Below are 23713 nucleotides of genomic sequence, written 5' to 3'. Positions count from 1 at the left end.
TGTTATTCACAGCAGATACATGAATTATTTCCCTTGAACAGCACACTGTAAGAGTACAGGTTCCGTTACAGAAAGCGCCACCTTGCGGTTATTGAACTGTGTAGTGAGGTATATTACCCGCGGGAATAACACACTTCTTTAATTATTTCACTTTCTAAAACGACAAATGTTATTTTTAAATTGTAATAGAGGGTGTTTTTCATCTTTTTAGTATAAAACGTCGTCCTGATATATTGTACTAAGTTTTAATTAACAATACAGATTGTTTATCTCGCGCGTGCCTGTGTAAAAGTTGGAGCAAAAACAACTTCGCCAATGCAAAACAAACATGGCGGAGACCTATCAAGAAAGTGGACTATTAAATGGCACTGTGGCACATTCGTTATCGGATGATACAGGTATAGTCGACACTACACACGTGAATGTAGATAATGAGGGGGACCATGACGAATTGATTCGTCAAGCTCTTGCTGAGGCTAACGCTTTTGATTCCGTTTCTTATGCGGTATCAAATGAAGGTTCTGCAGTTTGTGACACAGGCCAGGGACAAGACCCAGCTGATGCTGATCTGGATGGTAATCATTCAGAATCATCTTATCAAACAAGTACTGGTGTTCTTCACCAGCCTTCGGACCACTTGCTGAATGGAACAGCTGAAGAAATTTTTTCAAATGGGACTGGTGAATTGCTCACAAATGGGACTTCGGAAAATGTTCTAGGTGATGAGAATATTACTTATGCTGTAAATGTTGATTCCTTGCCAGAGGGTCACATAATTTCAATTCCAAATGATATTATGACAACTTCCATTGTTTCACAAAACCAGACACAACTCTCAAATAATTGTAGTGACGCTTCACAGCTACTTCAAGATGTGATAAAGTCTGAATATTCAGATGGCAGTAGCTCAGACTTGTTACAGGCAGATTCTAATTCCAACCTGACTACTTCACAATCCATTGCTGTTTCACAATCAAACAATATTCACATGTCTCAAGATGTCCTGCAAAGTGTTATCCAACAAGTCCAGGCACAGCAAATGGCCCAACAAGCTATGTTACAAAATAAGCAGACAGATGGTTCTACTGTGCCACAGCAGGAGACCATTAGTTTCACCCTTGTTTCACCTAGTCCACAAGCAAATTCACCACCACTTGGTTCCAGTCAGAACCCTATCAGAATAATTCAGCAAGGGAACCGGTACACACCCATGCAACAACTTACACCAGACCAACTCCAGCAGATTATGCAGGTTGTGCAGCAGCAGCATGTCAGCAAAGCGCCACAAGAAAGCAACGGTGCTGTTATATTCAACCCTCAGACCAACACAAGAATCATGTATAGGGTAATATACCCGTCAGAACTTCATAAATCACAAAATTCTTCTGTTACAACGACCTACCAGGTTTTGCAGCCCACTACTTCATCACAGGAGCAACAGACCAGCACCCCCCATCAAAAGAGAGCTTACCGTAAAAGAAAAGATTTAGCATTGGTGTCATCAAACTCTGGAGTTGATGAAATGACAGACAAAAATGGCTCTGATGCACCTGAGCTATCCAAGGAAGAAAAAGAAGAAAGAAAGAAACACAGACCCAGGACTCGGTCAGGACGTGTATCAAAGCCACCTAAGCATATGGTACAGGACTACAAACATATTCATGTCTTAGATTGGGACGAGGACTATGATGACTCTGATGGTGGATATTCAGATTTTAAACATAGCGATGAGGAAGAAAAATCTAAACTAAAGCAGGAAGGGGAAGATGAAAGCTTGGCATCTCCAGAGCTTTTTCCAGGTAAGTTTTTTTTTAAACTACAAGCACAAACTAAACTTTTACCAGGAATAAACAAACCAAGCTTTGAATACACATCTGGTTTGTGTGTGGATGGGGTGGGAGGGTGTATAATTAGTTAACTACAAAGTCCATAGTTTAGACCTTGGACGAATTGGGCTAATTAAATTTAATGAAGAGGGGGACAGAAAACCAATAAAGGAGAGGAATCCTCAAAATCAAACAACTGCTGACTGCAGATTGTTCTTGGGTGGACAGAGGCTAAAAAAGTGAATCCAGAAATTAGTAATACAGGCTGAATTTTAAGTAAACAGACCATATGTCACATAACATGTTGTCATGTGATACTTAGGTTGTTGTAAATCCTCTCACATATTACAGTTGAGAATAAAAAAGAAGAAATGTGGCATCTGTACTCAACATGTAGCGATTGAGTGGCCTAGCGGTATAGAGCTAGACTACTAACCCGTAAATCTCGAGTTCAAATCCAGGTTCAAGTCAGTAGACTGTCCCTGAGTCCACTCAGCTCTGATGGGTACCTAACTCAAGTTAGGGAAAGTAAAGGCTTAAAAGGCAGCTGGGCATAGTGCTGACCACACTATCCTTTCATTTTCTGAGGTCACAGAAACAGGTGAACTCTACTTCACTTGTCCCATAGACTGTCAGGTTTGGAAGGGGAACTTTACTTTACTTACTTACCCCACATATATATTGGGTTATTAATTCAACTCCATCCATCATACATTTTGATGAACTTAAGCTCATTATTGTAATCGAAAAATACACAACACACTAGCTTTGGCAACACAATTCAATTAACTGTACATAGAAGCAAGTCCCTTATAAAGAGAAATGGATACAGTAAATGTAGTAACTACCCAAGTCTTGTTTATGTTCAGATATTCACGCAATCTGTTTCAAGCATTCTCTAGATCTAAGCCTTCTCCTTCCCATTGTCTATCTATACAATTGTTATTAGAAGCTCATGAATATGTAAAGAACCAGTATGAGTAGGCATATTGTCATTCCATCAACAAGCTGGAGCCTGCCTTAGTAAAGTTAGTTTGACTAATATAACCCACAAATGGTTATTACTCACCTAATTTATGAAGGCTAAACATAGTTTTACTTATTTGACATAGTAATGTTGGCAGGGTATTTTATTACTTTATCGAAGTAATGTTGGCAGGGTATTATTACTTTGTCGAAGGAAGACATAGGTATGTACTCATTTGACAGGATCACCCTCACCATTAATAGACAGTATTCTAAAGTTAGGTATTGTGTGCGTAGTCTTTGTTATTTTATTTAGTGTAATTATTTATTTAAGCTTAAATAAAAAAATTGGTCTGCGTTAAATAAATTTAAAAATTGACTTTAAATTTAAGTAGCTTGAAACTATATTTATTAAACTGAAACCCAGTATTAGTACACTGGTGCAAGGTGGAATCGCCCAAAACTGAGTATGATTGTGGGATGTGGTTGCATGCTGTACAAGGGGTCCACAGGAATGATGATGATGTGAAATAAATGTAATTAGGTTTCTTTTTAAGATAATAGTCTGAAGTGAAGATCAGGTTAGTCGTTACCTAGTCACTCAGGCTTGGGTTAGGTATTGTTAACAGTTTACAAGTATAAAATTCAGTCTCCAATTTCTAGAAAGTTTTAAGATTTGTTTTGAGAGGACTGGTGTCAACTAATTTAAAAAAAATATTCTAGAGAGCAAACTGAAGGTTGATTAGTTTACTTCAAGGATTCTTTCACACAGGTGGATTACAATTACCTGTAGCCTGGCTATAAGATATCCTGTACAGCAGGTTGTCTTGAGGACAGCATTATCTATAAACATGACTAGGATATAGTGATATTAAAAGCAAGATAAATGGTAGAAACAATCATACAATAACATTTAGTTATGAAGAATTTTTTTTTCAACTGGCAGTATATCAGGAAGCAAAGTTACAAAAACATGGATTATAAAATCTTTTTGGAAAAACTGTTTTAGGATTTAAGACATAAATTGTGACATATTATGACTAGCCTTGTGGTGACTTCTCATCTGCAAAGAAGTTAATTAATACTTAATTTGCCTAATGTATTATCTTTTTTTTTTGTTCATTTTATACTTGAATCCCTATTTTAATTGATTAATATTTTATTTTTTGAAAGTTTTTATCAGCCACAGTTGGAGTGTATAAGTATACTTCAGATGTAGTGAAATGGTTATGTAGTGTTTGATCAACAATCAACACACACATTTTATATCTATACACAATGGAAGTGAAGTCTTATTATTATAATTGTTTCGTCATTGTTATTATTTAGTCCATCTGTCAAACATTTGGTTTAAAATTCTTTTCAAACAATGAATAGCAAGTTGTAGGCTGTAAGACTTTAACATATAATTTAAGTTTTTTAAAATGTATTTCCCCAGTAAGTGAGTTAGTGTTAGATTAGAAAGTTAAATAAAAACAGCAATTCTTTGTCTTCTAATGAAGACCTTGAAAGAGGCGAGTTCCTTAGAAAAATATTTTTCCCCTCAGGTCCCATGCTTTAACAAAATGTATCAAAAGTGAAATGTTCCTATAATTTAGTTTAGCGAATGTTTAGTTTACATAGCAACATATAACTCTCTTAGCTTAAATCGTTGTTGAAATATAATATGCACAACTGGTCAATACTAGACGTAATCAATGTTCTATTAATGTGTATCGCTGAACACATTACAACTGGTCTTAACCATAAAGGCTAAGTACCAATGGGATACCAGCGATGGTGTCAGCTGAGCAGCCAATGGAAAAGTACCAGGGATTGCTCTCCCTTGTGATGGCCTGGTATCACTGATCAGCGATGGAACTTGACAAAAATATATTAGTCTTTCTCCATTACCTTCTTGTCCCACACAATCGGTCTATCGCGATTTACGTAAACCTCTGCCATATGTTGGTGAGATGTAGCTGGTTTAGTGGTCAACACTCTGGGTCAGGCTGACCTTTAATAGAGCGTATGTATCCTTCATGCTTTTTAGTGGTGCTCTTGTTAATGTAGTTAATACAGCAGATGGCGGCTTGGGGCTATTTTTAGCCATGATTTATCGGAAGTGATGTTTGCTTTCGCTCGCGGTCGTCAGGCCTTGCAGCAGTTAGGTCCATCACGTGGGTCTCTTGACAGCCTGCATTTAAACTTTCGTTCTCGTCCTCTGCAGGCATCTTACTTGTGGTCATTGGACAACCTGATTGGTTACTTTCTTTGCCAGCGTTTTATCATGCGGGTCACTTGAATGGACATCTTGAATGTTTACTTCCTCTAATCTTTTCTTTCTCCCGAATGTTTACATTTATCTGCCAGATAAATGCTCAAAGGGCAACATGATTGTTTCCTTTCTCTTGAATGTTTACTTTCTTTGCATCTGCCAGCATTTACCTCGTGGTCAACGGGCGACCAGTGTTTCTTCCAGACTTTTTTCTCGGGGGGGGGGGGGGGGGGGGGTCACTGTTAAAAGTATATATTTTCTATATAAATTCCATTTCGTTCTGGGGGCGGTAGACTTTCTTCGCCCCCCCCCCCCCTCCTTCAGCCCGAAGATGTGCCTGGAAGGGCAGCCTGATAGTTTCTTTTCCCTTGAATGGTTCAATTCCCTGCCTGCAACTACATTGTGCTTGCACCTGTCCTCGACTGTCGTCTTGCGGGCCTACAAATGCGCGACTACACGGAAGATGCCCTGACCTATAGCTGCACGCAAAACTAGGATACAATGGAAGCAGCTGTTTTAAAGGGTTCACGTTGAGAATTTTAAAATCAATACAGGGACGCTGCACAGACACTTGATCGAAGCTGACACGTTCGTTTGTTGATCTTATGAACTAACCATCGCTAGCCTGTCACGTTGGTTTGTTGATCTTATGAACTAACCCTCGCTAGCCTGTCACGTTGGTTTGTTGATCTTATGAACTAACCCTCGCTAGTCTGTCACGTTGGTTTGTTGCTCTTATGAAATAACCCTAGTTTGCCTGTCACGTTGGTTTGTTGATCTTATGAACTAACCCTCGCTAGCCTGTCACGTTGGTTTGTTGCTCTTATGAAATAACCCTAGTTTGCCTGTCACGTTGGTTTGTTGATCTTATGAACTAACCCTCGCTAGCCTGTCACGTTCGTTTGTTGATCTTATGAACCAACCCTCACTCGCCTGTCACGATGGTTTGTTGATCTTATGAACTAACCCTCGCTAGCCTGTCACGTTGGTTTGTTGATCTTATGAACTAACCCTCGCTAGCCTGTCACGTTGGTTTGTTGATCTTATGAACTAACCCTCGCTAGCCTGTCACGTTGGTTTGTTGATCTTATGAACTAACCCTCGCTAGCCTGTCACGTTCGTTTGTTGATCTTATGAACCAACCCTCACTCGCCTGTCACGATGGTTTGTTGATCTTATGAACTAACCCTCGCTAGCCTGTCACGTTGGTTTGTTGATCTTATGAACTAACCCTCGCTAGCCTGTCACGTTCGTTTGTTGATCTTATAAACTAACCCTCGCTAGCCTGTCACGTTCGTTTGTTGATCTTATAAACTAACCCTCACTCGCCTGTCACGATGGTTTGTTGATCTTATGAACTAACCCTCGCTAGCCTGTCACGTTCGTTTGTTGATCTTATGAAATAACCCTCGCTTGTCTGTCACGTTGGTTTGTTGATCTTGTGAAATAACCCTCGCTAGCCTGAAACGTTCGTTTGTTAATCCACTGAAATAATTGTGTACTGATGCCATCATGATTGTTGAATTGTGTACTAACTGTCGCTAAGCTGCCGAGGTAGAACTCTGCCATCATGATTGTTGAATTGTGTACTAACTGTCGCTAAGCTGCCGAGGTAGAACTCTGCCATCATGATTGTTGAATTGTGTACTAACTGTCGCTAAGCTGCCGAGGTAGAACTCTGCCATCATGATTGTTGAATTGTGTACTAACTGTCGCTAAGCTGCCGAGGTAGAACTCTGCCATCATGATTGTTGAATTGTGTTCTGATGCCATCATGATTGTTGAATTGTGTGCTAACTGTCGCTAGGTTGCCGAGGTAGAACTCGCGTTGTCTTGTCTGGTCAGTAGACAATCTTTTACTTACTATAACACTACAGCATGCTGTTTTTTTTTCTTAGAGATATTGCTTTAAAAAAATAATATGCTGTCATGTAGCACCCATCTATACGCTTATTATCATCGTTTATCGCTATTTCCGAAAAAGGCGGAGTATTTTATAAGTAGTTTTTCCGTATACAATTCTAGGTATGTTAAAGCAAATACACCTAGCAGTAGTTGCTGTATTCAGTCGTAGGTGTACATTAGTCAAACCCAACTAACGAGGAACTGGATTTCCAGGCATATTCATTCTAAAAATACTGCTGTCGTTTGTTTGTTGGACCTCTTATTAAAGCAAGGTTGTTTTACATCGGTGTAATCCTGCTGGGGGCGTCACAACAGGTGTGTCGTAAGGTGTTGACGTCACTCCCCCCCCTTTATTATGTCACCTTATCACCGCACTGTGGGTGTTACTGTTTAAATACATGTTCCAGGCTGATGCTGTGTCTTGTGTGTAGATGCTGTGTTGGGGTACTGGTAGTTGTTTCTGTGTCCATTCCGCGGACAGTAATCTTGTCAGCAACACAATTGTTTACATTGAGTTGGTTTTCCACCGTCTTGTTTTTTAAACCGGGGATTGTAAAGGGTAATAAGGGAGCAGGCAAATCTTTATGAGGGTATTGATCTACAAGAACACGATAAGTTGACTGGGTATTAAAACTAGCCATTCAGCAGAAACTGTAAAGAGGGGGGGGGGGGGGGGCGTTGAGGCTATGTAGACTGCAACTTGATCCGTGCAAGTAAATATTGCACTTGTTTTGCCAGTTGACATCAAAGTTCTCGACTGCAACATGTGCATCTCACGAGAACCATGCAAGTAAATATTGCACTTGTTTTGCCAGTTGACATCACGGTTCCCGACTGCAACATGTGCATCTCACGAGAACCATGCAAGTAAATATTGCACTTGTTTTGCCAGTTGACATCACGGTTCCCGACTGCAACATGTGCATCTCACGAGAACCATGCAAGTAAATATTGCACTTGTTTTGCCAGTTGACATCACGGTTCCCGACTGCAACATGTGCATCTCGCGAGAACCGTGCAAGTAAATATTGCACTTGTTTTGCCAGTTGACATCACGGTTCCCGACTGCAACATGTGCATCTCACGAGAACCATGCAAGTAAATATTGCACTTGTTTTGCCAGTTGACATCACGGTTTCCGACTGCAAAATGTGCATCTCATGAGAACCTTGCAAGTAAATATTGCACTTGTCTTGCCAGTTGACATTATGGTTCCCGACTGCAACATGTGCATCTCACGAGAACAGTGCAAATAAATATTGCACTTGTCTTGCCAGTTGACATTATGGTTCCCGACTGCAACATGTGCATCTCACGAGAACCGTGCAAGTAAATATTGCACTTGTCTTGCCAGTTGACATCACGGTTCCCGACTGCAACATGCGCATCTCAAGAAAACCGTGCAAGTAAATATTGCACTTGTCTTGCCAGTTGCACCGTGACACAACGGTCCTGACGCTTTAAAAGCTCTCCATCCTTCTCGCTTTTTATCTCTCTCCCCCCCCCCCCCCCCCCCCCCCCACACACACACCGTCTCCCAAACGAGTTGTCGTTTCCATCCGTCGAAGAATGGCTAGATTGATTAGTTAGCAAAACACACCGGTACTGATTTGAAGCCATGAATTAAACACAAACACCCTCGTCAATATGAATCAGTAATTTGAAGGAGAGAAAAAAAAAGAATGAATAGGTTAACGCAACATGTTTCACCGGGGTATTGATTTTTGGCGTTATTCCCGTCAGCACCGTATTGGTCACTTACTCTTGTCTTAATCATGCAGTGTGTGACCGCTCCTAATACAAACATGGCAGCGGGGGATTCATTTCAAAAACAACAACTCCATATTCTGGTATATAACCTGCGTTATGTGAAGTTTGATTTTATTTTTAAATGCATAGGCCTATATGTAGATCAGGCATGCCGTGACGTCATTTAAGGGGTGGGGAGAGTGACTGGCTTAGAATTTTGATGGGGGAGGGGGTGTAAAAGCATCTCGTCATTAATGAACGACCACTTCATTTAAGCCTTTTCTAACGAAGTTGAACGTAATAGTCTCCTCAACACTGAAATAATCTAGCTCTATCTCCTGACTACCCAAGAAGTGTAAGTACTCACTTAATGACTTGATTAAATGAAAACCACTACAAAAAATCAAACATATTAAAGGAGCTGTTTCTTATTTCTGTTGAATATATGTGTAACATTTAGATCTATGAATATATATATATATATATATATATATATATATATATATATATATATATATATATATATATATATATAACCAGTCCTGCAAATATCAAACATTGCACCAAGTTCCAGTACTCCTCTTTGTAACATTTATTACTACCACTGATCACTTAACCTTTTTGTCTCATGTGTCCGATGCTTAGCACGAGTCTCTAGTTGTGGATGGGGGAGGGCGTCATATCATGTTCTGACCATGTTGTATCACGGCCTACTTGCTATCTTCCTTTTTATTTTTTTATTTGTTGACGGCTCAAAATACACACGAGGATTGGGAGGTGAAGATGCTACTTTCAATTTTGTTCAGAAAACCCCAAAACAAAACTATGGGATGCTAGCCCTGGCTGTTCTAGTACACTAGCCCTGGCTATTCTAGTACACTAGCCCTGGCTATTCTAGTACACTAGCCCAGGCTATTCTAGTACACTAGCCCAGGCTATTCTAGTACACAGTCCCTGGCTATTCTAGTGCACCAGCCCTGGCTATTTTAGTACACTAGCCCAGGCTATTCTAGTACGCAAGCCCTGGCTATTCTGGTACACAGTCCCTGTCAATTCTAGTACACAGTCCCTGGCTATTCTAGTACACAGTCCCTGGATATTCTAGTACACAGTCCCTGGATATTCTAGTACACAGTCCCTGGATATTCTAGTATACCAGCCCTGGCTATTTTAGTACACTAGCCCAGGCTATTCTAGTACGCAAGCCCTGGCTATGCCCTGTCTATTCTAGTACACTAGCTCTGGCTATTCTAATACACTATTCTAGTACACTAGACACTACTATCCTAGCTCATTACACCTGACTATCCTACTACACTGAAATGATTCATTCCATGTTGGAGGTAAAGGTCAGACTGACATGAAAATTACTATGAAAGTGTTTGAAAAGTATACCAAATGCATTGTTTATTTCTGGCATCTGGGGGGAGGGGGGGGGTGGTCGCCCTGGAGCACATCCCTTCACCCAACCCCATAGCAATAAGTTAAACCCTGTAATTTAACATGTATCAGTCTGTTTGAGCATTCAATTATTAACCCGAACATTTCGGGAATGTAGGACTCGAAAGTTAAGGCGGCTGGGCAAATATATCCCTTCATACGATGTGGTCACAGAAACAGGTGAACTGTACTTCTGTGCCCCATAGACTGCCAAGTCCAAAGTGGAAGCTTTTTACTCCGTCTTCAAATGATACCCACAATACTATGATTAGCACAGCTAATAAATGGGATAGTTGCTACTGGTGTGGTGGTAGTGAACCAAGGCATGACACGATCACCACAAAACTGACGCATGCGCCGAGCTCGCCTTCTTGTACTGTACAAGCTGTTCATACTCACCACAAGTAAGCTGACACTACGAGTTATTTTTAGACCGTCGTCCTTGGATGATAAGAACTCACTCATTAATGGTTTGATTTTCTTCTTACAGCCGTGTTCTTGACCTGTCTTAAGGGGTGTCTCTTGCTGTGGCTGACACCGATATATTGTTAATGTGTCGGTGTAGTGGTTGTCGCTTGATGGTTGCTACGGTGACGTAGTGTCCCATCTTGCCGTCATATTGTGGTGTCCTGATCACGTGATGGTTGCTATGGTGACTTATTTATCCCGTCTTGCCGTCATTTAGTGGTGTGGTTATCACGTGATGGTTGCTATGGTGACTTAGAGTGTCCCATCTTGCCGTCATATTGTGGTGTGGTGATCACGTGATGGTTGCTATGGTGACATAGAGTGTCACATCTTGCCGTCATTTAGTGGTGTGGTTATCACGTGATGGTTGCTATGGTTGGTGACTTAGGGTGTCCCATCTTGCCGTCTTATAGTGGTGTGGTGATCAGGTGATGGTTGCTATGGTGACTTATGCATCCCATCTTGCCGTCATATAGTTATGTGGTGATCAATTGATGGTGACCACGTTGCCCCCATCATGTTGTCCAATAGTGGTGTGGTGAGCAATTGATGGTTTCCATGGTGACCACGTTGCCCTCATGTCATGGAGTGGTGATCACCGTGAAATAGCTGTCTTCTTGCTAACACTCGAAGCCCAGTCAAACGAGGTCCCATCATCCGTGTGTGTACAGATTTCTCGTGCTTATTTCTTCGTTAGTTATCATTTTAAAAGCACACTTGGTTATTACTTATATCCATAATGCCAACTAAACATTAAATGAAAGCTATGTAGTATTGTATGGATTCGCAAAGTGATTTCTTTAACCCAATACGGAATAACATTAAGAATAGTGATTGATATTTATCGCTTAGTTAAATGTATTTGTCTTCATCACTAGACCCATAAATATGTTATAGGGAAAGTGAGAGATGCGTTGAATGTCTGAATGAGTGGGCTGGATGAAGCGAGGACAGGCAGTGACCCGGCCACGTTTAGCGCCCAGAGTAAACCAGCGAGAGCCATGTTCTGGTCTGGTTGTTACTAGTGTGGGAGTCCCAGCGTAACAACGGGCCATCTTCCTGGTTCTGTTACAATTGGTGTTTTAGTTCTACAGAGGCCAACTTTCCCCTTGATTGAAGCACCGCTCTAAGCCACACACGGTAATCTTGTGGCACCCTGCCGTGTTGTGTGTTCAGATGTAGCAGCCGTGTAACGAGCTCGGGTCAGAGGTCACGGGGTCAATCTTTGTTTACAGCTTGGCTTGTCGCTACGTGAACACACATACACGCTCGCCTCTTCATTCAACTGGCTCTCTCGGCGTCGTGTGTTACCAGATAAACGCTTCTCTCCACGTGGCGTGTGTAAACTACACATGTGCTACGACCTACTAATTAATACAGCACTTGTACGAGTCACACATATGCTGCAACATGGTCCTACACATTTGACACATTTTAGATTTATTAACTACTAGTTCTCTGTAAAGCTATTGAATGGTGTAATGATGAATCTAATACTAGATCTAGTTAATAAAACAGGGCTTAAGAATCCTTCTATGTGTGTCTGCCGGAGACCTTTGACCGAAACACAGGTATCTGTGTTAACGTTTTTACCAGCTTGCTCTAAAAGCCAATCTACCCCTTTTCTCAAGACCTGTTTCAAGACACATAGAATTCGTTTTTACTATTAGATAAAATCTACTCAGGAAATGTTTAAAAAAAAACACGAAAAATTGGAATAGAATTTAAACGTTTAAAAAATTAAAAATAATTACTAAATGGTTGGAGTTTACTTGTTCAAGATCGCAAAAATAATTTCTGGTGTAAACTTGTGGACATATTTAATTTGTAAAACGTGATGATATGGGTTGGTGAGATTAAAATGCTGGTGTACTGTTAAACGCTGGTGTGGGGCGGTTGGCTGTAAAATGCTGGTGTGTGTGTGTGGGGGGGGGGGGGGGTTGGCTGTAAAATGTAGGTGTGGGGAGGTTGGATGTATTATGCTGGTGTGTGTGGGGGGGGGGGTCGGCTGTATAATGCTAGGGTGGGTAGGTGTGCTGTAAAATGCTGGTGTGTGTGTGTGGGGGGGGGGTATGCTTGTTCAAATATGCACTTAAACATGTATTATTTGGTCCTCTGATATAACAAAAACATTGCTGCCAATAGAGAAAGGCGCTAGCTAAGTAAAATTGATCACCAATATTGATGTGGTTTTAGTCTGAGAATATTTTTATTCTTTCAGCCCTTGGAGCTGGCAGACCAAAGAATCACAAGTGCCAGACATGTGACAAGTCTTACATTGGTCAAGCTGGACTGAACAGACACTACAGGCTCAACCCTGACCACTGCACCAACCCCTCAGAAACTGGCAGCATCTCTTCCCTGCAGAATGGTTCAATTGATGGAGACGACAGCAAGGGTAATTTAATTTATGCAATACAATACAATACAAATACTAGACAGCTACTGCAAGGATACATTTGTTAATGCTAAATTTGCTCAACTTTATTCTGTAAAAAGACATTTATCCTAGTTTCTATGAATGATAAATTTTAAAACAATGTTGCAGGAACTATAATTAAGTCATGGTTGTATAGTGTAGTATATATTTTGCCTTTAAATCAAATTTTACATTATTTACTGTCTTGGCTCCCTAAATAAAATTAACAGTTGACGTGAGGTAGGGGTGTTATGACAGATGGTTGACTGATGCAGATGATATAGGTGTATGGGTCTTCAGGTTTGTAAGTTTACTGATAGGGATGGCGTGGGGGTGTCAGGACGCTGTTGATTAACTGATAAGGATGTCATGGGAACTTTGACACAGTTCCTGGGACTTAAAGACCACGCTCTATTCTTCCCACTTTTATTTCTCCTTTCAAACTTTGACACAGTTCCTGGGACTTAAAAGACCACGCTCTATTCTTCACACTTTTATTTCTCCTTTCAAACTTTGACACAGTTCCTGGGACTTAAAGACCACGCTCTATTCTTCACACTTTTATTTCTCCTTTCAAACTTTGACACAGTTCCTGGGACTTAAAAGACCACGCTCTATTCTTCACACTTTTATTTCTCCTTTCAAACTTTGACACAGTTCCTGGGACTTAAAGACCACGCTCTATTCTTCACACTTTTATTTCTCCTTTCAAACTTTGACACAGTTCCTGGGACTTAAAGACCACGCTCTATTCTTCACACTTTTATTTCTCCTTTCAAACTTTGACACAGTTCCTGGGACTTAAAGACCACGCTCTATTCTTCACACTTTTATTTCTCCTTTCAAACTTTGACACAGTTCCTGGGACTTAAAGACCACGCTCTATTCTTCACACTTTTATTTCTCCTTTCAAACTTTGACACAGTTCCTGGGACTTAAAAACCTCGCTCTATTCTTCCCACTTTTATTTCTCCTTTCCCTCACAACTTTCCCAAAGGAATTTCTCTGACTAGGATTGGCAGGTTGATGAATTATAAAAACAAAATGGCACTGATTTAAAGCCATGAATTAAACAAATGCTTGCATCAGTATTAACTTTTTAAAAATGTAAATTAACAGTATAATACAATGTGTTTCATCAGGGTATTGATTTTTTTATTGCTATTTTTAAGCTGTCTTTATTGCTAGCTTGTAGATGCAGTACTACAACCATGCTATGTTAACATGTGTTTATTGCTAGCGAGTAGGTGCCTTACTACAGCCAAGCAATGTTTTATATGTGTTTAATGCTAGCTCGTAGATGCGTCACTTCAACCATGCAATGTTTAAGATGTGTTTATTGCTACTTGTAGATGCATCACTACAGCCATGCTATGTCTAAGATGTGTTTATTGGTACTTGTAGATGCATCACTACATCCATGCAATGTTTAAGATGTGTTTATTTATACTTGTAGATGCATCACTACAGCCATGCAATGTTTAAGATGTGTTTATTGCTACTTGTAGATGCGTCGCTACAGCCATGCAATGTTTAAGATGAGTTTATTGCTACTTTTAGATGCGTCACTACAGCCAGATGGCAGCCTATCTCAGATGTCAGACGCTGCCAGAGATGGAGCCAAAGTCAGCTGCAACAGCGTAGAGAATTATTCCGAAGATTCCAATACTCAGGACTCCATCAACTCTCTAGGTGCCACATCACCCGTGGCCCCCAGGGGGAGGGGGAGGGGTGGATACAGGGGCAGATGGGCCCATCACAAACACAATGCTCAGTTGAGGAGGAAAAATAAATTGAAAGATGTGGGTATTTTTAAGTAGACATGTTTTCTATCTTTTACCATTTGTTTACTGGAAGATCTGTAGTTTTGGATTTCACATAAATACACATCTATACCAGAAAGCTCTGTATTTCACAGGAGAAAATAATTATTTCTTGCCTGCTAGCTTTGTGTTAAATTTCACAAGACAAAATTATTTTTAATTTTTGACTGTCAGCTTTGTGATAAATTTTTATATGATTAAAAAAAAATGTAAACTGCTGTCCATAAGATTAAAACAAAGTATTTTTTAGCTGCTAAGAATGATTAAAATCCCTTAAATGAGCTTGCTGACCATTTATGTGTTTCTCAGATAATGAAACAGTGTACAGATGAAGAGCTGATGGAGGTTGTGTTACCTCGTCTGGTCAACAGTATCTCAGTCTGGGAGTACCTGATGATGAAGTCAGAGAAAGGTGGATCCAGGCCCCAGGTAGACCTGACATTTTCTTTTTACCTGGGACAGTTGGGCCCACAAGTACCTGTATCTAGTAGAATATTTTAAAAATCTTAAGTCTTATTGAATGCTCCATGTGTGTCCAGGTTGATGTGATCTATCATGAGTTTGGTCCATTACTGAATGTATATGCTCCATGTGTGTCCATTACTGAATGTATATGCTCCATGTGCGTCCTGAATGTATATGCTCCATGTGTGTCCTGAATGTAATTGCTCCATGTGCGTCCTGAATGTATATGCTCCATGTGTGTCCATTACTGAATGTATATGCTCCATGTGCGTCCTGAATGTATATGCTCCATGTGTGTCATGAATGTAATTGCTCCATGTGCGTCCTGAATGTATATGCTCCATGTGTGTCCTGGTTGATGTGATCTACCATGAGTTTGGTCCATTACTGAATGTATATGCTTCATGTGTGTCCTGAATGTATATGCTCCATGTGTGTCCTGAATGTATACGCTCCATGTGTGTCCTGAATGTATACGCTCCATGTGTGTCCTGAATGTATATGCTCCATATGTGTCCTGAATGTATATGCTCTATGTGTGTCCAGGTTGATGTGATCTATCATGAGTTTGGTCCATTACTGAATGTATAGGCTCCATGTGTGTCCTGAATGTATATGCTCCATGTGTGTCCTTAATATATATGTTCCATGTGTGTCCATTACTGAATGTGTATGTTCCATGTGTGTCCTGAATGTATATGCTCCATGTGTGTCCTGAATGTATATGCTCCATGTGTGTCCTGAATGTATATGCTCCATGTGTGTCCTGAATGTATATGCTCCATGTGTGTCCTGAATGTATATGCTCCATGTGTATCCTGAATGTAAATGCTCCATGTGTGTCCTGAATGTATATGCTCGATATGTGTCCGGTTGATGTGATCTATCATGAGTTTGGTCCATTACTGGATGTATATGCTACATGTGTGCCCTGAATGTATATGCTCCATGTGTGTCCTGAATGTATATGCTCCATGTGTGTCCTGAATGTATATGCTCCATGTGTGTCCTGAATGTATATGCTCCATGTGTGTCCTGAATGTATATGTTCCATGTGTGTCCTGAATGTATATGCTCCATATGTGTCCTGAATGTATAAGCTCCATGTGTGTCCAGGTTGATGTGATCTACCATGAGTTTGGTCCATTACTGAATGTATATGCTCCATGTGTCCTGAATGTATATGCTCCATGTGTGTCCTGAATGTATATGCTCCATGTGTGTCCAGGTTGATGTGATCTACCATGAGTTTGGTCCATTACTGAATGTATATGCTCCATGTGTCCTGAATGTATATGCTCCATGTGTGTCCTGAATGTATATGCTCCATGTGTGTCCAGGTTGATGTGATCTACCATGAGTTTGGTCCATTACTGAATGTATATGCTCCATGTGTCCTGAATGTATATGCTCCATGTGTGTCCTGAATGTATATGCTCCATGTGTGTCCAGGTTGATGTGATCTACCATGAGTTTGGTCCATTACTGAATGTATATGCTTCATGTGTGTCCTGAATGTATATGCTCCATGTGTGTCCTGAATGTATATGCTCCATGTGTGTCCAGGTTGATGTGATCTACCATGAGTTTGGTCCATTACTGAATGTATATGCTCCATGTGTCCTGAATGTATATGTGGCATGTGTGTCCTGAATGTATATGCTCCATGTGTGTCCTGAATGTATATGCTCCATGTGTGTCCTGAATGTATATGCTCCATGTGTGTCCTGAATGTATATGCTCCATGTGTCCTGAATGTATATGCTCCATGTGTCCAGGTTGATGTGATCTACCATGAGTTTGAAGCCCTGAGACAGCATGTGAAGAAAGCCTGCACAGACTACATGAAGCCACTGAGCCAGGAGGAGTTGGTGGATGACAACCTACAGTGTAAGATGATCAAGGTGAGACCCTGGCTATTGTCTGGTGGGGAGGATTTACCTGGGATTGAGCTATACTAAAATACAGTAGTGTATAAACATTGAGGGAGAGCTATACTAAAATACAGTAGTGTATAAACAGTGAGGGAGAGCTATACTAAAATACAGTAGTGTATAAACAGTGAGGGAGAGCTATACTAAAATACAGTAGTGTATAAACATTGAGGGAGAGCTATACTAAAATACAGTAGTGTATAAACATTGAGGGAGAGCTATACTAAAATACAGTAGTGTATAAACATTGAGGGAGAGCTATACTAAAATACAGTAGTGTATAAACATTGAGGGAGAGCTATACTAAAATACAGTAGTGTATAAACAGTGAGGGAGAGCTATACTAAAATACAGTAGTGTATAAACAGTGAGGGAGAGCTATACTAAAATACAGTAGTGTATAAACATTGAGGGAGAGCTATACTAAAATACAGTAGTGTATAAACAGTGAGGGAGAGCTATACTAAAATACAGTAGTGTATAAACAGTGAGGGAGAGCTATACTAAAATACAGTAGTGTATAACCAGTGAGGGAGAGCTATACTAAAATACAGTAGTGTATAAACAGTGAGGGAGAGCTATACTAAAATACAGTAGTGTATAAACATTGAGGGAGAGCTATACTAAAATACAGTAGTGTATAAACATTGAGGGAGAGCTATACTAAAATACAGTAGTGTATAAACAGTGAGGGAGAGCTATACTAAAATACAGTAGTGTATAAACAGTGAGGGAGAGCTATACTAAAATACAGTAGTGTATAAACAGTGAGGGAGAGCTATACTAAAATACAGTAGTGTATAAACAGTGAGGGAGAGCTATACTAAAATACAGTAGTGTATAAACATTGAGGGAGAGCTATACTAAAATACAGTAGTGTATAAACAGTGAGGGAGAGCTATACTAAAATACAGTAGTGTATAAACAGTGAGGGAGAGCTATACTAAAATACAGTAGTGTATAAACATTGAGGGAGAGCTATACTAAAATACAGTAGTGTATAAACAGTGAGGGAGAGCTATACTAAAATACAGTAGTGTATAAACATTGAGGGAGAGCTATACTAAAATACAGTAGTGTATAAACATTGAGGGAGAGCTATACTAAAATACAGTAGTGTATAAACAGTGAGGGAGAGCTATACTAAAATACAGTAGTGTATAAACATTGAGGGAGAGCTATACTAAAATACAGTAGTGTATAAACATTGAGGGAGAGCTATACTAAAATACAGTAGTGTATAAACATTGAGGGAGAGCTATACTAAAATACAGTAGTGTATAAACATTGAGGGAGAGCTATACTAAAATACAGTAGTGTATAAACAGTGAGGGAGAGCTATACTAAAATACAGTAGTGTATAAACAGTGAGGGAGAGCTATACTAAAATACAGTAGTGTATAAACAGTGAGGGAGAGCTATACTAAAATACAGTAGTGTATAAACAGTGAGGGAGAGCTATACTAAAATACAGTAGTGTATAAACAGTGAGGGAGAGCTATACTAAAATACAGTAGTGTATAAACAGTGAGGGAGAGCTATACTAAAATACAGTAGTGTATAAACAGTGAGGGAGAGCTATACTAAAATACAGTAGTGTATAAACAGTGAGGGAGAGCTATACTAAAATACAGTAGTGTATAAACAGTGAGGGAGAGCTATACTAAAATACAGTAGTGTATAAACATTGAGGGAGAGCTATACTAAAATACAGTAGTGTATAAACAGTGAGGGAGAGCTATACTAAAATACAGTAGTGTATAAACAGTGAGGGAGAGCTATACTAAAATACAGTAGTGTATAAACAGTGAGGGAGAGCTATACTAAAATACAGTAGTGTATAAACAGTGAGGGAGAGCTATACTAAAATACAGTAGTGTATAAACAGTGAGGGAGAGCTATACTAAAATACAGTAGTGTATAAACAGTGAGGGAGAGCTATACTAAAATACAGTAGTGTATAAACATTGAGGGAGAGCTATACTAAAATACAGTAGTGTATAAACAGTGAGGGAGAGCTATACTAAAATACAGTAGTGTATAAACAGTGAGGGAGAGCTATACTAAAATACAGTAGTGTATAAACAGTGAGGGAGAGCTATACTAAAATACAGTAGTGTATAAACAGTGAGGGAGAGCTATACTAAAATACAGTAGTGTATAAACAGTGAGGGAGAGCTATACTAAAATACAGTAGTGTATAAACAGTGAGGGAGAGCTATACTAAAATACAGTAGTGTATAAACAGTGAGGGAGAGCTATACTAAAATACAGTAGTGTATAAACAGTGAGGGAGAGCTATACTAAAATACAGTAGTGTATAAACAGTGAGGGAGAGCTATACTAAAATGCAGTAGTGTATAAACATTGAGGGAGAGCTATACTAAAATACAGTAGTGTATAAACAGTGAGGGAGAGCTATACTAAAATACAGTAGTGTATAAACAGTGAGGGAGAGCTATACTAAAATACAGTAGTGTATAAACAGTGAGGGAGAGCTATACTAAAATACAGTAGTGTATAAACATTGAGGGAGAGCTATACTAAAATACAGTAGTGTATAAACATTGAGGGAGAGCTATACTAAAATACAGTAGTGTATAAACAGTGAGGGAGAGCTATACTAAAATACAGTAGTGTATAAACAGTGAGGGAGAGCTATACTAAAATACAGTAGTGTATAAACAGTGAGGGAGAGCTATACTAAAATACAGTAGTGTATAAACATTGAGGGAGAGCTATACTAAAATACAGTAGTGTATAAACAGTGAGGGAGAGCTATACTAAAATACAGTAGTGTATAAACATTGAGGGAGAGCTATACTAAAATACAGTAGTGTATAAACAGTGAGGGAGAGCTATACTAAAATACAGTAGTGTATAAACAGTGAGGGAGAGCTATACTAAAATACAGTAGTGTATAAACATTGAGGGAGAGCTATACTAAAATACAGTAGTGTATAAACATTGAGGAACGTTAGAATAACCTGTTGGAGATACAGATGAGGGGGTCTATAGAATGTAACCCATTAGTAACTTCATGGGGGATATGAAAAGTAACTGCATAGGGTTTCATAAGCTTTTTTTTTTTAAACTTTATTTTTCTATGTTGTGCTTAATGCTTTGTGCATCATAGATGGAAATTTGATAAAGAAATTTCACCCACATCTATAACCAATGGTTCAAACTTGAAACATAAGGGCAAGCTGTAATGACAACTTTCATATTTTTAGAAGTTTACTTTTTTTTTTTAATTAATTAAATGGGCTAAATAAAGTAGGCCTACTAACAGCACTACACATTTACATACACATTCTGTGCAATCAATTGGTCTGTGATTTTTCTTAATACTAAAAAGTTTAATTAAATTTTAATATAAATTTGCTAGCTTTTATATGTGTGCTAAAGTTAGAAAATAAAAGTTTTATTCTAATGATATAATGCACAACTAAATAAAAGCTTAGATCACAGATACAGTTTTATTGTGGTTATTCAGTTACAAATAAATATTATTACTATCCTCCTTACAACAGCATTTGAGTACCTGTGTGTTTATAAATGAGTGGATTATATTATTCTTCTGTACTTGGCATCTAGATAATAATTTGTTGGCCTATTATAATAAAAGATGTTCCTACTAATTAGTAATTTTTTTTTTACATATTTAAGGAGCCCATGCCTTTATATATAATTATGAAAATTGTGTCTAATCATTTTATTTTCTTCTTTTTGGGTATTAGTAAGGGTAAACCTCATTCTTAATTGTAATATTTAAGAAAATAAGTGTGTGGTTGTTAAAATTTGAGTTGTTCTAGTACAAAACTACACCACTTTCTACCTGCAGGTGTCTGATGCAAGCCTCGCCACATGTCTTGACCTTGACACCGTCACCTATCAGGTCAAGGAGATGCCACCAGGTGACAGCAACTCCTTCTCATCCCTTCACAACAAGCTGTCAGCTGCAGCCATCACCATGACAACCAACAAAACCATCAAGGAAGAAGTGGAATCAGTGCCTGTCAAGCGTTCACAGTTTTCTCCCAGTGCTGCAGAAAGTGCCGCCAAAAAACCTCGTTTGTCCACTATTTCAACTCTGCCAATCAACACCAGTACTTTCACAGTGACCGCACGCCTCCCCTTCTCAGAGGACGAGAAGGTCAACTACGCCAGATCTGACTCCTCCCTCTCATCCATCTCCTCCTTGTCAGCCTCGTCAGCAACATCTCCGCAGTCAGTGCAGATCAGGGTGCCCTCATCCACAGTGACCTCATCCACCATCACCTCTTCATCTCCGTCCGTCGCCCAGGTCTTGACGTCCTCGTCCATCAAGCCCACCCCCACCACTGTTACTGTTAGATCGCCTTATGTTCATATAGCTTGTCCGACCACCAAGCCACAGACTGTGTCGTACATCCTGGCAGGGTCCAAGCCCCAGCCGTCACCCAGAGGCAACAAAGTGCCGCCAGTACCAGTCATCATCAGCCAGCCCATTGTGTCCTCCAGCCAGACCATCCCTTACATCCTCAGCACCAGCACCTCCACTGCTACCCAGCAGAAGGTTGTGGTGGCCGCACCAAACAATCCTACAACAGCGTTAGCCAGTGCTCAGCAGCCCAACACGCTTCTGCTGGCAGCGGCTCAGAACACGGCTCACAAGGTTGTCGTCAGGCAGCCGCCCCAGCAGACGCGGCTCCTGCTCAGCAGCCAGCCGTCTACGCTAAAGCCGCATGTAGTTTCAGTGACAGCTGGTTTCCCGTCCAGCTCCGCCTCCACGACCTTGAGCAGCTCACGGTCCCTGCTCAGCTCCACCAAGCCGACTGAGGTCAAGGTCTCGAGGCAGCTGTTTCATGAAACCACCTCACCCCCTGTGGCCACCACACCCCATGCTAATGGGCGCAGCAGCATTAAAATATTATCTGAGGTCAACTCAGTGTACCAGACCATACCTGCCAGAACTGGGTGCATCACAGTCAGTTCCAATCATTCAGACAAGAGTTCCAAGCTAGGGAACAGCAGGTCGCTGGTGACCCCACCCTCGGGTCAACAGTTCACCGCCAGCCCTAGCAAGGCAGGCTCCCAGGTGCTAGTGCCAGACATGGATGACATTGAAGCCCTGGGTTCTATGGAGTTCACTGACGACCTGGGTCCTTTGAACACATCAACAGACAGTTTAAACGGCGGCTTGTCCACGGGCGTTGGGCTTGGCAGTGCTGTGGACATGGCAGCTAATTGTATGGTATCCGACATGGACCACTTCACCCACTCCCAGGCAGCTGACCCTTCAGGGGAGATAACCACAGTGGTGACATCTGATTCCCAGAGTTTCACCATCAATGGCAACCTGAATGGTTTGGAAGGAATTTCCTACATCAATGGCAGCTCTTCAGACTTTTCATCTACCTCTTCATCCTTGAAGATGAAAGACAACATGAAAATTTTATCTGACATGACGTTCTCAACGTCCGTGTCAGACTTCATCATGTCCAAACCTTCAACCACAGTCCTCACCTCCACCTGTAAAGATGTCCTCAACTCACTCCAAACCCAAACATACAACCTCAGCTCTAATGGTGTCCTCAATGGTCAAGACCTCAAGGGGGAGACCAGTACATCCATGACCATGGCGGACATTTCGGGTTTACAGTTCACTGACCCAAACACTGACAGCTCTGTCCATCTCAACGGCATCTCTCCCATCCTCCAGGCCGATGACCAGCAGGACGACGCCATGACCCTGCTCTCCCAGCATTTAACTGGCGCCGAGGTGGACGGCCAGATGTTGAACTCTCGGGATATGGTCATGGGCGACACCCTCCCCGACGAGGAGGACGGTCAGCTTTTCTTGACGGAAGGTTCCAGCATCTACCAGACTGAAGACGGCACCTTCATTATCCAGAGCTCTAACGGCAACACCTACCAGCTGCAGGGTGCCCAGGGCTTGCCGCTACCATTGGAGACATTGCAAGCCTTGTTATCAGGGTCCATAGACCCTCTAGCAGGGGAAAATGTTGGTAATGTTTTATAGACCCCCCACACCCTTACAAAACCAACTCAGCTGTAGTTTAATGTGTTCTGTAGATAACACTTCTGCCACCAGAAGATGGTGTGCCCTGGAGCTGTTGAAGAGGTTGTTTCTACTGAAGGTTGTGAAGTTAATGTGTTTTTTAAGTTGCTGTTCTTGTCTGTACCTTTATGGAGTGTTGGTTATACAGCCACGAAATGTTCATTGTCAGCTGGTTGGTGAGCTGTTGTTCTATGTGATGGATACATCCTATTAGATTAGCTACTGCTAAGTGGTCTTCCTCTCCCCAGCAATAAATCTTTTATCTCTTGCATATATACTGTTTAAATTAGTTTCTCAAATTATATAATACAAATTTTCTATACCATTTTAAATTCAAATTCAGATTATTGTTAGATCCCACAGTGTCAAAGTTTTGTCATAGCTTTTTTTTTTTTTT

The 23713-nt window shown here is 40.5% G+C and overlaps 1 protein-coding gene across 1 annotated transcript; it reads left to right on the top strand.

Moving 5' to 3' along the window:
* Positions 1-73: 73 nt before the first annotated feature.
* On the top strand, positions 74-23713 carry LOC131940406 (serine-rich adhesin for platelets). The gene is made up of 6 exons (XM_059299011.1): positions 74-1799; positions 12833-13009; positions 14591-14832; positions 15163-15282; positions 17097-17222; positions 21097-23713. Exons 1-6 carry the CDS (start codon positions 329-331, stop codon positions 23275-23277), a joined length of 4317 nt encoding a protein of 1438 aa, XP_059154994.1. The 5' UTR covers positions 74-328; the 3' UTR covers positions 23278-23713.

Source organism: Physella acuta, unplaced genomic scaffold, assembly GCF_028476545.2.
Source record: "Physella acuta isolate Inbredline_101_S28 unplaced genomic scaffold, ASM2847654v3 ptg000316l, whole genome shotgun sequence".
Taxonomy (NCBI): domain Eukaryota; kingdom Metazoa; phylum Mollusca; class Gastropoda; family Physidae; genus Physella; species Physella acuta.
The sequence above is the reverse complement of the archived record's forward strand: the minus strand, read 5'-3'. Positions and strand labels throughout refer to the sequence as shown.